Here is a 15,186-nt window from a genome sequence, read left to right as displayed (position 1 = left end):
TGTTTTACTCTGTTTTAGAAAACTATATAAAACTTAGGTAGTGATCTGCTTCATAGTTGTTGTGAGAATCAGCTGATGAATGTGAAAGCATTTTTAAGGATATAGGATCATAGCTTTAGGGTAGAAGCAAGGACCTTAGATGTCATGCTCTTAATAAAGATTTGTTAATTGATTAATCTAGTACTCTTATTTTACAGTTGGGGAAACTGACAGAAAAGTTAAGTAACTTGCCCAAAGCTTCATAGGTAGTGGCAGTACCAGGATTTAAACCCAAGATTTTTTGACACCGGATGCACCCTTTGCGCTATACCACAACAGTATTGATTTAAGTGGTTGAATTTTTCTGTCTTTAATTTTTCTCCCTTTCATTCCTTTTTTTTAAAGCAACTCAGTTTTCCCCTTTGTAAATGAGAATGATATTGTTATGTCCCTTATACTATCTACTGCATCAGCTTGTTGAGAGGATAGATGAACTAATTATGTATGTGAAAGCCCTTGCCAAACTGTTAAGTGCTAGGTAGACCAGATCTTAGGGTTTAAAGCTGGAAGGGACTTTCGGGAAAGGCCCTGAGCAGCTAAGCCCAAAGTTAGCATGCTAGTAGCAGAACACCAACATGTACTTAGGTCTCTGAATTCCAAATCATACTTTTCCCACCATCTCTTACTTAAGCATTGTTCACTGGACACTTTATGGTTGCTGCACTTCTCTAAAAATTGGTGATTCTGTGATGATTGTTTTTATTGTCATTATCTGGAGACTTGGGATGTAAAGCACTCATCATCTTAGTTGAAGAGTGTGAGATTAAAGCAGTTTTTCACTACTAACCTGAACCTTAAAAAAAGAAAAAAAAAATTGGACTTGTGGAATAAATGTGGCTAATTTTTTTTTAAATGTGAGTACTTCTTACTGTAGTAAAGGCCCTTAAAGAATATGCTAAAAAAAAGTATCAGAAATTGAGTTTAGAAGATAACTCTAATTAAGACCATAAATCAGTAGTTACTAGAACTCACCAGTGTTCATAGTTGTTCAGTAGAAGGAGGTTATACTTGTACTCTTCAAATTTAGTTGACCAGATCATGTTTTTCCTGACTTGCTATTAAGAACTATCATTAAGATGCTGCTGTTTTGGGGAATGTGGAGATAGTATCATTTTCACTTTAGAAATATGCGAAAGGAAGGAGTTTTTCAGGCTTCAAAGTACTAGGAGAGGAAATCTTACCAAAAAGAATTATTTGAAAAAACGAAGACTGGAATAAACCATTGCAGAGGGTGAAGCTTAATAGATTGGGAGTTGAATATGACATCAGTAGTTTCTGAGTTTATTGTATATATGTAGATATGTGTAGAGGGAGGTAGAAGAATGGATTCTAGAGGGAAAAAAAGCATCAGATAATAACTAAGATGAGTAAGTGATCACATGACCATTTTGCTTGTACATGTATATAGTAACAAATATATTTAGAGAAGGTAATAATGGATTTCATTTGGGCTTTCCTAGATTATTTGGCCTTTTATTCTGAATTTGCCTATTTCTATTTCACAGGGTTCACATTAGGGATCATTTTATGCAATTAAAATTTAATTTATAAAACTGATGGGAGAATAAGGAAGCCTAAGAAAAGATCCAAACATAGACTACAAAATCATAGGAGTTTTAGAGCTGTAACTGACCTAAAAGATTATCTCGTCCAAATCCCATTTTAAATGAGAAGAGTGGCATCTTCATGGTCATAGATACAATTTAGGTCTCCAGACTCCTAGTCTGTAATGCTCTTTTTTACTGTTACATATTGCCTTATATCCCAGATATATTTTGATTGGGAATCAAAATAATATGTGAGGATGTTCCCAAGTAACAGAAATTCTGTAGCCCATTCCCTGGACTTGGAACACTTTAGGGCCTAAAAGAATAATCCAAGGAGTGGGATGGGGGAGAAAACAGAAATGATTAACTACTCACCAGGAGAATTTGGGCAGCCTGTACACTGTATACTGGACTCTTGGTTAGGCCTAGTCTTGTTCTGGGTTGAAGATAGGAACATCAGGTTGGCCTGAATTGAGAAGGGTGATGAATGACTGAGGTATCACTGGGGTCATTGCCTCAATAGATGTGGTAGAACAGAAGCTAGCCAGCTGCTTGTGTACAGTGCTGCCTAGAGACATGTTTTGGTTAGACCTTCTGGTGTATTGATTCTGTGGGAATGCCATCCAGTTCCCTTATTTGGCTGGTTGTAGAGAATTATTGCAGTATTTTATTATCTTCTGTGTTAAGGTAGGAACTGAAAGAACATCAGAAAATTGTAGCAGTGTCTTGCTGTTGTGCTGTAATCCTCCTTTATACCTGGTGACAATTGTCAAGGCAGTTAACCTTTCCTAAAAACCTAGTCTCCCGCTCATCTAATACTAGTTATGTTTTTATCCAGTAGTGATGACAGCCTATCTATAGAGTATGGATATACATATAAAAAAAGTGTGTACATACATGTGTATGCATGTATACATATATGTATGTATGTGTATAGTATAAATCTATGTGTATGTAGAACTGTGTTTTTAATGTGTGTATACACATTTGAAGTTTGAAATCCTTTTCCTATGTAGAGTGCTAGTACCTGACGTTCCCGTGTAATAGATTTAATAGGTTTAGTTCATAAGACTTAAGTCTATTTTGTGTAATAGTACTTATCACTGAGGGAAAATGCTTAAAACCATTATATTTCCAACAGTACTTGTTATAAATTTTTTTTTCATACATCCAACCCCAAGTATTCCCTCAAAGAGCAGGCAGTTTTACCTCCTTTACTCATAAAGTTAAGGCCATTGTAAACCCTCAACTCTCGCGGTGTTTACTCATCCTTTTAATGTGTTGCAAAAGAAGTGTTAGGTGGTGCAGTGGATAGAGCCCTGGGCCTGGGGTCAGAAAGACTTGAGTTCAAATAGAGACTTATCAGGTACTACCTGTCTGGTATTGAGTGAATCACCTGACCTCTGCTTCAGTTTCCTCAACTGTAAAATGTGGATAATGATAGCACTTTCCTACCAGGTTTGTGAGGATTGAATGAGATAACGTTTGTAAAGATCTTAGCATGGTGCCTGGTACATAGTAGGTGATAAATAAGCTAGCTATTACTAATTTTCTAATCTCACTTACCCAGCCCTGCCAACCTTGTGCTCCTAAAATTACATTTTAATATCTTCCTCCAAAATAATTCTTTACAAATGCTTCTGGGACCTTGATCATCTCTTCTTTTTTCCACTGACTCCTTCCCTGAATCCTTCAAAAAAAAAAACCAAAAACAAAACCTCATGTATCCCTTATCTTTAAAGCAAAAACTTACCCAGTAACCAACTCTAACTACATTCTTGATTTCGCTTTACATAACTTCAGTCAGTCTACAAACATTTCCTAAGCACCTCTATGCTAGGCTAACACTGTGTGCTAAGTGCTAAGGATTCAAAGAAAGGCAAAAAACAAACAAAAAAAACCCTCCAAAGCAACCCAAACCTTCTCTCAAGCAGTGCACAGTCTAAAGGCAACTATTGCAAACACCCGTGTATGAAACAACATGTGCAAGCTAAGTTGGAGGTTATGACTGAGAAAGGCTTGTAGAAGCTAAGAATTTAGCTGAGACTTGAAGGAATCCAGAGGAGCTAGGAGGTGATGAAACAGTTCCAGGCATGGCGCCCAGAATTGGGAGATGGAGTGTCTTGTGGGAGGAACAGCAAGGATGCTATTGCTGCTTGATCACAAAGTTCATGGTGAGCAGAGGTTAGAGTAAGGTGTTAGAACTCTGAAAAGGTAGGAGAGGACCAGATTCTAAAGGGCTTTCAAGGCCAAATTCGATTATATATTTGATGTTTGGAGTATTAGGGAACCACTGGAGTTTTTAAGTTTGGGACATGATGAGACCTGTACATTAGGAAGATCATTTTGACAGCAGTGGAAAATGGACGAGAGTGTAGACAGATTTGAGGCAGGCAGACCCATCGGTTGGCTACTACAGTAGTCCAGTTGAAAAATGATGAGGGCATGTATTAGGGCGGTGGCACTGTCAGAAGAGAGAAGAGTGGAGTGTATGAGGTGTTAGGTAGAATAGACGAGACAACTCATTGCCCTCTGACTTCCATCTCTATCACTTAATGGTCTTATTAAATGTTGATTATTATTGAATTATAATTATTGATTATTGAACTTGACTCTCTTAGAGGTCAACAGTAATCTATCACATCTAATGAGCTTAACTTCATCCTTCTTGACTGACCTCCACAGTTGTTGGATGTCTCACCTAACACTCTCTTCCCTTTGCTTCCATAGCTCTTTGTCTCCTTTGATAGCTTCTCTGTTTCCCTCAATAGATTATCTCCTCCAGTCCCTCTTTGATATTAATGTTTCTCCTTTTATCTGTTTCCCTCTATATAATTTCTTTTGGACCTTTTCAGTTTACCTCTCTAAAGATTACTCTCAGCTCATCAGCCTTAACTGCTTTACTGAGTGCCAGCTTCCTCACTTCAATATTTTTTGGTTTTTGTTCTGAACTTAAGCACCACATAGAATGAGCATTTGCAAATGAATTGCAGAAGAGAAAAAAGTACTTAAAACTTTAGATCTCCATTAGGTGCAGCTAGCCTTTCTTCTAGATTTCAGTTTGCAACTTAACACTGAATGTACCACTAGGATCTAAAGCTGTATGTCAAAATCCAATTCGTTGCCCTTCACTCTTGACCTGCTCCTATTCTTCCTATGTTTCTGTACTTCTAATGGTTTTACAGTTTTTTGCTACCTATTTTGATAATCTTAGTCGTCTTTGATTCTCTCATTTCATCAAATCTAATTGCTAAATTCTATTAATTGCACGGTCTCTGTTCTCTCATCATGGCTCTTACTACCACTATAGTTCAGGCCCTTTATTACCTCTCAGTTGGACCAGTCTCTCCCTTTTGCCTCAAAACATCTTTGTCACCAATCTTCATAATTCAGTGACTACTTGAAACCAATGGATCCTCATTGCCCTCTAAATCATCACTAAATGCAAATAACCTGGGCATTCAGTGTCTGGTGCAATGGATATTCTTTTTTTTTCTTTTTTTTGCCTTTTGCTATTCATGTGGGGTGTGCCAACCAACTTGCTCTTAGACATTCATCTCATGCTTTATGACTTTTCATTTCTACTCATTTCCTTCCCTATGTCTAGTGTCTTTTTTTTTTTTTAACCACAGTTCCTCCTCCTTCCAGTCTTTGTTAAAATGCCACCTATCCTTTAAGCCTATGCCCACTTTCAGGAACCTGCTCATTTTGCCTGCAAGAAGTGATTTGTCCCTTAACATTTTTGAACTTATTACATATTTCTCTTCAGTCTTCTAATATGCAATTTATATACTTATTTCCCATACTAGATAGTAAGTTTCATGGCAGGACCATGTTTTTATCTGTCTCAGTAATGCTATTTAATGCATAGCATCTTGGCGTTATGTATAGTAGGTGCTTAAGAAGTGTTTGTGGAATAAATGGAGCAAAGAATGAGGGGAGAAGCTCTGATTCATAATCATGAAACAGGAAAGATAGATGTAAAGCTCAGGTTCTTGGACTTCATCTAAAGAATAATTTATTTTAATGATGTAACATGAAGATGGAAATGTTATGAAGTCACTGGCAGAGCTGTAAAGGTCCTTGGTGATCATCTCAATGTCAGTCACTTGACAGGGGAGGAAACAGGACCAGATATCCAAGGGTGCCACAGCTCATAGGGAACATTAGTTATTGGTTATTAGAACCATATTAGGATGATTAATCAAGTTTTCCAGCATCCATTGAAATAATGATAGATGGTTCTACTGGGTTTAATAATAAAACACATTTTATGTATTTTACTTTATTTTAAGATAAGCACTCAGTATTAAAAAACAACTAAGAATACCTTTGGTACCCCATTTTTAGGGACTGTGCCTAAAATGTGATTTTTATTGTCATAAATTGGAGTCCAGGAGAAAGACAAGCTGAATTCCACATAGTCCAGATTTAGATAGCACAGCTTCTTTTTTTTTTTTTTTTTGCTATCTTTTCTACTTTCTATTTGTTACATACACATCAGTATTATGAGTTTAACGTGTGGAAAAACAAAATGGTTTAATTGGAGTATCTAGGTTTCAGAAATTTATAGTATTTGTTCATGCAAACTAGAGGTGTCTTTGGAAATACATATTTTCAACAGTTGGCCTATAGTAAGTAAATTGGGGTGGTGTGTAGGAGGAAGCCTAGCGTAAAAAGCCATGGCCTTGAAGGATACCAAATGCAGAGGAGCCTAGGGAGATTTCGGAGGCGGGACACAGGCTGCTGTGGGAGGGGAGTGGGAGCCGTTACCAGGGTTTGAGAGTTGAAAGTGAGCAGTGCGGGATCAGACAGAACTAGGGAGGGCCAGAACTTGCTCACATTTCCTTGTACGGCATCAGCGGCCCTCAGGTGGAGAGCCGAGGTGCCCCCAGAAGAGAGCCCCCCGGCTCCTCTGCCAGGGGCTAAGCAGCCCCTCTTCCCGAGGATGCCGAGGAGGGGCCTTCGTACGAGCTTTGGTGTGATTGGCTTTCCCTTCTCCCCAAGGGGAGAAGGCGGTGTGGTCCAGCTGGGGCGGGGGAGGAGGGGCGGAGCGGCCTCTGCTAGTGCAGCTTCAGTGGCAGCTTCGGCGGTGGGTACCCTGGGCGCGGGTAGAGGGCGCAGCGCTTGGCACACTTGTGCGCTCGGAGCCATGCACAGCCACCGCGCTTAGCAGTGCGAGCCTGCGGCGAGCCCGGCTCACCTTAGCTCCTGCCTCCTGGCCGGGCAGCTTCGTCCTGTCTCTCTTGGGCGCGCCGTGCGCACCTATGGCGCTGGCCCCCAGGCCCCGGGCCGCGGCGCTTCGGACCCTGGCTGCCCTGCTGCTGCTACTGCTGCCCCCGCAGCCTCTGGGGCTTTCCCCGGGCAGCGCCGTGGGGCTGGACGTGGGGCTGGATTACCCCTGGGACGCTGCCTTCGATTACTCGGCGCTGGAAGAAGGGGGACGGTACCCAGGAGCCGCTGGATTATCACGACCCCTGCAAAGCTGGTAGGTACTGCAGGACGTGGAGCCGAAGTTTGCTTCCCTATTGCCCTGTGGCAGGGATGGCCATTGAGATGGAGATGAGGTGTTAACGTTCCTGTGCCCCCGGGAGATGTCCCTTCTCCCCGGAGCGGATCTCTCTGGGGTTGGGGCGGGGGGACCATGCCCAGCTTGGACCTCATTAGCTATCACTTAGGGGCACTCTCAGCTGCTTCTGAAGCGACGGCTGGCTAGGAGGGCTTCTTGGGGAGAGGGGCTGCTGGTCTGCGCTGGTGCGACCCGGGAGAAGGTGGAAAACGGGGGAGGGGACCTCCGCTGGTGACCGAGTAGAGCGGATACGGACCGCCAGGTGTGCAGCGCCAGGCACTTATGTGCCCGCTGAAACTGGAGTAGGACAATGGAGGTGGCTCGGTGGCGGGGCGGTGAGAAGTTGGTAGCTCCAGTTTCATTCTGTTTGCACATTTCATCCAAACTTTCCCATGATCTTTATTTGGTGTTTGGAAAAGTCCAAAGACTCCCCGCACACGCACAGCACGACAAGAAGGCGAGTGAATGAAGTTGGCTGTATGTTTCTAATTAGTCATCAATTCATTCCTGCAAAAGCACCGTAGCCCAAGCGCCCCGGAGCAGAGATGGAGACCAGCAGGTGTGCTAATCTCCCCCGGTAAGCCAATCTCCAAGGGATCCGGCCAGCCTGCTAGTTGTCCGTCAGTCGTGCGAATCCTACTTCACTCTCCCGGCAGTTAGCGGATGCTTCTGTCTCGGAGGAAATAAGTCTCAAATTTTAATTGTGGAGGAAATACAGTGCAAAAAAAAGTGTGTGTGTGTGAGTGTGGAGTGTGTGTGTGTGTGTGTGTGTGTGTGTGTGTGTGAGTGTCCCTGTCCCTGTTCGTCCGAAGTAGGCTACTTGGAAAGAGTGTGGTGTGGATCTATGGAAATTCGGCCTTGGAAAGACTGCACCGATTAATGAGGGCACTTGATTTGGAAAGGAAGTGACTGGCCGGCTGATTGGCTTTGGCCAGATTCCAATAGTGCTAAAAATTATTTCCTATCCACCACTAGGCAATCTATAGTGATGAAATCATGTCTTCTTCACGGACAAATTAAACAGAAAAAACCGAACATCATTTAAAGGAAAGTTACCCTGTCTTTTCATAAAAAGACAGATTGGTTTCTGAAGATATCTTAGGCAGTTGGTATCTCGAGGGCAGCCTGAGTTCAAATCTTGACTCTACAACTTTTTCTGTGACTTTGGCTATTGACTTAATTTCACCGAATCTCAGACTCAACAGAGATCTCAGAGACTTTGTAGTCCAACCTGTTAATGAACAATCTGCTTAGATCATTCCCTCTACTCCATTTTAGACAAATCGTCATTCTTCCAGCATTTGCATAAAGATCTCTAGTGAAAGGCTCTTCTACTTGGTTTGACAACATCTGGATTGTTGTATTCATTTTAGAAAGGATACTGATAAACTAGGGCATCAGGATGCAGAAGGACTGAAATCATGCCACATGAGGATCAGCTGGAGGAATGGGACATGCTTTACCTAGAGAAAGAAGCAATATCTCTGAGGCTCAGGTTTTTTTTTTTCTTCTTTAAATGGGAGTAATAATATTCATACTACCTAACAGTTTACAGGGTTGAGATGAGGGAAGCACTCTGTAAATATGAACGTAAATGTGCGTATGTAAAAGCAGTACGGTAATGCAAGTTACTCTAAGCTTTTTCATAGAAGAATTTGTGTATATGCAAATGCCATGATGCCTACTCACCTCCAAAGGTGCTCCTGGTTTGCTCCTAGGCTGGAGGATTCCTAAAGTTTTAGATCTGCTTTAAGATAGTTCTATGGAGTCCAAAATCAAACCAGAAGGTGGATCATCTAATTTCCAATGCTGAATAACTCACATTGCATTTACCCTGATAATACAGTTACTCTTCCTTAAATTTTACCTGTAAGGAAAGAGGGTGGGATGGTAGGTTTCATATTCAGTGTCATCTCTTAAGGTGGTGACTGCTGGGTTAATCACAAACCTCAAGAGAACTAACCTTACCTTCAGGGAGGAAGACTGCTGTCTGCACTGTTAGAAAACTGACCATGTTCAAGGAAGAAGGAAGCTGCTTGTAAATAGCTATTGTAAAGACCAGAAGTCTAGGAAGAGTGTGGTCAATGGCTAGGATAGGCTGAATCCTGGAGAAAGGGCAAGAATGGAAATTATCCCCTTCTTTGGCCCAGTACTGCCACCTTACTTTCCTGCCTTGGGTCTCATTTCTCTTTGGCTGGAGATTCTGAAATGCGACAATGCATAGTAGAGTCAGGATTTCTTGGACTTGGAGTCAGGGAATGTGGGTTTCAATCCTGTCTTGGACATTTACTAGTATGATCATGGGTAAACCACTTTCCCTTGGGTTTTCTTCTCACTTCCACAATTTATCTCACAGACTTGTTGTGAGGAATTCTTTGCAAACCTACAAGTGCTGTAGAAATGTAAATTGTCATTCTGGAATTCCACGATTACACAAAATACTGTGTGTTTCTCCCTTGCTTTTTCTGAAGGCACCTAGAGCTGACAGTGAGGGAAAGCCAGGGCAGAAGATGAGAGCTATAGTTTTTCCCTGCCTGTTGCATCCTCCTTTCATCTTAGTTCTTCCCTAACCCCCTGTCCTCTTGAAAACTTTGGGGTGGAGGTGGTGGGGTGGGACATGTCCATGCTTAAGCAAAAATAATGCTCAAAGTTTATCTTCATTGTTCCTTACATTCTTAGGATTCTGTGTTCCTCCTCCTCTTTTTTGTCATCTGTGTCCCTAGTTAGCTCAGCAAGTTGGGACCTTTTCCTGTTGTACTCCCCTCTCTATGCCCCAATTTTCTGCTAGTTATTGTTATGAATGAATCCATCTTAATAGATACCAGTGCTGTCCTTTATAAGTAGCATGTTTGCACTTTGACAGTTATCTTCTGGGGTTAATGGCTTATCCCTTGAATGTTCTTCCTCCTCTCCTCCATCTCTTAGGATCCTTAGCCTTTTCCCCAAGCTCATCCCAAGGGTTATCTCCTACGTGAGGCCTCCTTTCCTTATTTCCCCAAATGTTAGGGCCTTCCCTCCCCATCTTCACGACCTTGGTATATTCTCATGTACTTACATACTCAGTATTTTCTATTTGTATATATGCTTTTACTTAGTATTTTGTATTTTTATATATACATATACATATATATATATACTTATACTTAGTATTTTGTATCTACTTACATGCACATGTTGTCTTCTTCCCTAAAAGAATATCAGCTCCTTGAAGCTGGGTATTATTTTGTTTTTGTCTTTGTTTTCCCAAGGCCTGGCGCATAGTAGGTACTTGACAAATGCTTATTCAATAACTCATTGATCTGAGATATCAGCAACCTTTCAAAGGTATCGGATATGTTGAGTTACCAGACCCTGTAATGTACCTGGGACAAAGCCACAGGGAAGGAGAAAGATCTCTGAAGAAAAACGAATTAAAAATTTTGTAAAAGAGGACCTGGGTTCAACTCCCAGTTGTGCCACTTACCACCTTCATAGGCTTCCAGCTATAGAAATAGCAGTAGTTATAGAAGAGCAAAAATCAAAGGAAAAATCATAGCATCATAAATCTAGACCGGAAATGCTCCTAGAGATCTTCTAGTTCAATACTCTCATTTTATAGATAGGGAAACTGAGGTTTAGAGAGCCTTGTCCGAGGTTACAGAGTAAGTAGTAGATCTGGTATTAGAACTCTGTGATTCTACCCAGAAGTATACATGTCCCAAGCTAGAAAGGCTTTTGATCCTAAGTGGTCTTAAACTCCAAAGTCATTTTTATATCCAGGGAAGGTCCTTTAACTCCATTAAGGGATTAGTTTTATTCAAGTCTAGAGTCAAATGCAGGGTTAGATAAAGCAAAAAATGATTGCTAAAGATAGGAATGAGTTACTACCCAATTGTACCTAAGTTCTTATTTCTTTAAATTTTGTGGTGATTTTATATAACTTTAATAAACAGTGATTGACAGCATTAATGTTTAGGATTAGATGATTTATAGGGAATTCTTTATTTTTTAAGAATGTTTGAATTAAAAAAAAGGTGAAATCACAACAGAGAAGAAATAAAAATAATTACTAGAACCTACTATACAATTACATGCCAACAAAGTGAGGAATTTAAAACTTAAAAGAAGATTACCTAAAAATACAAAATAACCAAGTTAACAGAACACCCAAAAGTGATCTTTGAAAAAATCTAATGAGGAAAATGAAAGTTAGAGTTGGAGATGGATTTATAGGTGAATTAAATTTAAGTTTCAAAGAACATTAAATGCCTAAAATGTAAAAAATTATTCTGAAAAATTGAGAAAGAAAACACTTCACCAAACTCCTTTTATGAAATATATGAATCTAATGCTTAAACCAGGGAAGGATAAAACAAATAAAGAGAAACTATGGTAAAAAAAAAATTATCATCAATGAATATTGATTCAAAAGTTTTAAACATAATTCTAAGCAAGAATAGTTGAATATAAAATGCATGGTTCTGATTTTCATCTAAAAGAGAAAGAGAAGGGGAGAGAGAGAAAAAGAGAGAGGGAGAGAGACAATGCCTTGTCACTTGGTTCATGCCTCGTGAAAAGAAGGATCTGTTCAATAGTGATAACAACGGCACCTACCTCACAGAGTTGTTATGAGGATCAAATGAGATAACATACGTAAAGTGCTTTGCAAAATGGAATGCATTCTAGTACATTTTAGAGCATCGGTAACTGGGGTTGGAACAAAAGGGATGTGTTGGAGGTTTAAAGGGAGAGCATGTTGGGATGTGTATGTAATGGCTCTTGAGCAGAAACTGAATTTACTGCATTTAATTAGTGCCCTAAGGAAGGTTTCAGGGTATTAGGGTTGTTATTGGCTTTCCAGAACTGATCTGAAACTCGATGTGGGATTTGAAATTCTCTCAGTTGAGGGAACCAGGAATATTGAACCTGGAGTAAAGAGGACTTCACAGAGACCTAATAACAGTCATTAAGTATTTGAAAAGTTGGTGTTTGGAAAGAGATTAGAGTTGTTCTGCAGGGCAAGAAAATGTCAAAGTTAAACATGGAAGATGCTCCTTTGTTCAGTCGTTTTCAGTCATGTTTGGCTCTCTGTTGACCCCATTTGGGGGTTTCTTGGCAAAGATACTGGAGTGGTTTGCCATTCCTTCTCCAGCTCATTTTATAGATGAGGAAACTGAGGCAAATAGTTATAAGTGTGACTTGCCTAGGGTCATGCAACTAGTAAGTGTCTGAGGCTGAATTTGAACTCAGGAAGATGAGCCTTCCTGATTTCAAGTCCAGGCTCTATCCACTGTGTCACCTAGCTGCCTCAGAAGATGCTCTGAGATTATTATATTTTAATAATGTTTTACAATAATAGTTATCCTGATAACATAGAATATTGGAAAGAGCCCTGAGCTCAGAGTCAGAAGACTTATTTTTGGAAGTAGTGTGGCACCATGAAAAGAGAGCTGGATTTGGAGCCAAAGAACCAGGGCACAAATCCTGAAATTCAGTTCTTAGTAGAACAAGTCACTTAGCCTCACTGGATCTCCATTTGCAAATTGAGAAGGTTGAACTAGACAAAGCCTCTCAGATCTGCATCTGTGTGCCTGGTTCTACCATTTACTGTGTGACTTGGGACAGTTCATTTAACCTGTTTTTTCTTTCATAAAATGGAGATATACTTGCCTTTCCCTCCCCCATTTCATAAAGATATGAGGATCAATATAGATTATACAAATTGAAAGCATTATTTTGATCAACATCCCTGGTTTTTGTCAAATAAGAAGAGGTTATTTGTGAAACTGAAATTACCTATTCATTCCATCTCATTCTCCAAGGGATGGGATTATCTCTAATTATTTACTGGCAGTTAATGAGCACTCTAAGACTCTAAGAGTACAAACAGTATGCAAAACAATGCACCTGAGAATAGAGTTCTGACTTAGGAGCTCCCATCTCTGTTTAATGCTGCCCCTCACTCTTGATAGGCACGGAAATCCATCAGTTGTTTGGCTACCATTTATTAGATGCCTACTGCATATCAAACAGCACCTAGACTTTAGGGATATGAAGACAGAAATTAAACAAACTATACCCTCAAGGAGCATAGACAATAGCACACTATAATAGATGCCCATGGTCACACAGCTAGAAAATGTGAGAGCTGGGATTTGAACTGATGACTTCTTACTCTAAGTATACTCCTACTATTCCATCATGAAAAGCCCCAGGATTAAATTTCAGCAGTTCCTAGCTTCTAGTACCTCAGCTAAACTCCTTTACTGGATGGAGAGGATGGTGATTTGAAAAGAAAAATTTTCATAACTTTGGCTATGTGGAGCTGTTTAAATTGTTGCTGCATGACAAAAACACTGCTGTGTACAACAGATTCTGTTTGGGCCTGGGTTAAGTTGTAATGTCTTCACAGTTCATGTGTCTCTAGGTCTTCTAGGTCAACGGTGTGGTAAGACATTGAAAAAAAAAGCCCATGCAATCTTTGGTTGCATTGAGAAGTACAGGCTATATACAGGGTGTGGAGGTGGAAGTGAGGGGAGCATACTCCATTATAGCTCTGCCTTGGTCAAACTGCATTTATTGTGTTGTATTTAATTCTGGGAATCACATTTTAGAAAGGCCATGGGTAAGTTGGAGATCACCCAGGAGAGGAGAAATTGCGTGGCAACCAGGATGATGAAGGGCCTTGAGATTGTGCCATCTGAGCATCAATTGAAATAACTGAGAATGCTTAATTTGGAGAAGACAAAACTTGGCAGGAGAGGCTGAGTACGACTGAAGTCTTCATGTAGGTGAAGAGGGATTGGGTTGGATCTGCTTGACTCCAGAGGCCAGGAGTAGTGGATGGTATTTGCAAAGAAATGTCAGCAGCATGTCAAAATTTCTATCCAAAAATGGAATGGGCTACTTTAGGAAATAGTGGATTCCTTATCATTGGAGAGAGTCCTTCAAGCAAAGGCTGGATGACCATCAAAGAGAGGATTCTTGTTTATGTGCTGGTTGGATTTGATGCTTCTGAGGTCTCTTCCAACTCTGGTATATGATGATTCTGTTACTTATACAGTTTCTGGATTCATGAGAGAGTGGGGGCCACCTGTCACCATCACATGACTTCTATGAAATGCCTACCTGTGTTTGGTACTCTCCTGGGTGCTGAACAGCCAGCTCAGACAGATGGTCCCTCTGAATCATAGGCAACTTTGACATTGTGACTGGCTTCACACTGTATACACTTCCTCCCCCAAATTTTGGCTCTAAATGGCAATGTAAACTGAAATCCAGTAGAGGGAAAAAAGTCACAACATTTTCCATTAGGAACTGCTGAGCTAGTAGACTGAGGAGAGGGGAAAGGAAAAAGTTGTTCTGAGGATCAACTGTGTGGTAGAGTTGGAAGACCTGACCTTTTCTGACACTCCACCTCCATCTGGTTAATACCTTTCCTCTCACCAAAATTACCTTGTGTACTTTGTGAATACCTTGTGTTTTATCTGTGGACATGTGTCCCCTTTCCATCTTTCTTTCTTTCTTTCTTTCTTTCTTTCTTTCTTTCTTTCTTTCTTTCTTTCTTTCTTTCTTTCTTTCTTTCCTTCCTTCCTTCCTTCCTTCCTTCCTTCCTTCCTTCTTTCTTCTTCTTTCTTTCTTTCTTTCTTTCTTTCTTTCTTTCTTTCTTTCTTTCTTTCTTTCTTTCTTTCTTTCTTTCTTTCTTTCTTTCTTTCTTTCTTTCTTTCTTTCTTTCTTTCTTTCTTTCTTTCTTTCTTTCTTTCTTTCTTTCTTCCTTCCTTCCTTCCTTCCTTCCTTCCTTCCTTCCTTCCTTCCTTCCTTCCTTCCTTCCTCTCATAGTAGTTACTTAATAAATGCTTTATTTAAGGAATGAAATGGTCATAGGCTGCCTCTGCCACTAATAAGCTCTATGACCTTGGTCAAATTACTTCCATTTTGTGTGCCTCAGTTTCATCATCTGTCACATGGGGGTTGGGGTGGGCTAGATAATCTCTTTGGCTGCTCCTAGGTCAGATGTTCTGTGATACAAATAGGAGTTTAAACTATAAGATG

The 15,186-nt window shown here is 40.4% G+C and overlaps 1 protein-coding gene across 1 annotated transcript in view; it reads left to right on the top strand.

The window, feature by feature from the left end:
• The first annotated feature begins 6,589 nt into the window (after positions 1-6,589).
• Positions 6,590-15,186, top strand: part of TLL2 (tolloid like 2) — a 150,319-nt gene continuing 141,722 nt past the window's right edge. Inside the window, 2 exon segments of the mRNA XM_072626432.1 lie at positions 6,590-7,024; positions 7,026-7,074. Coding sequence (XP_072482533.1) covers positions 6,854-7,024; positions 7,026-7,074 — 220 coding nt within the window. The 5' untranslated portion in view covers positions 6,590-6,853.

Source organism: Notamacropus eugenii, chromosome 1 (assembly GCF_028372415.1).
Source record: "Notamacropus eugenii isolate mMacEug1 chromosome 1, mMacEug1.pri_v2, whole genome shotgun sequence".
NCBI classification, from domain to species: Eukaryota; Metazoa; Chordata; class Mammalia; order Diprotodontia; family Macropodidae; genus Notamacropus; species Notamacropus eugenii.
The sequence above is the reverse complement of the archived record's forward strand: the minus strand, read 5'-3'. Positions and strand labels throughout refer to the sequence as shown.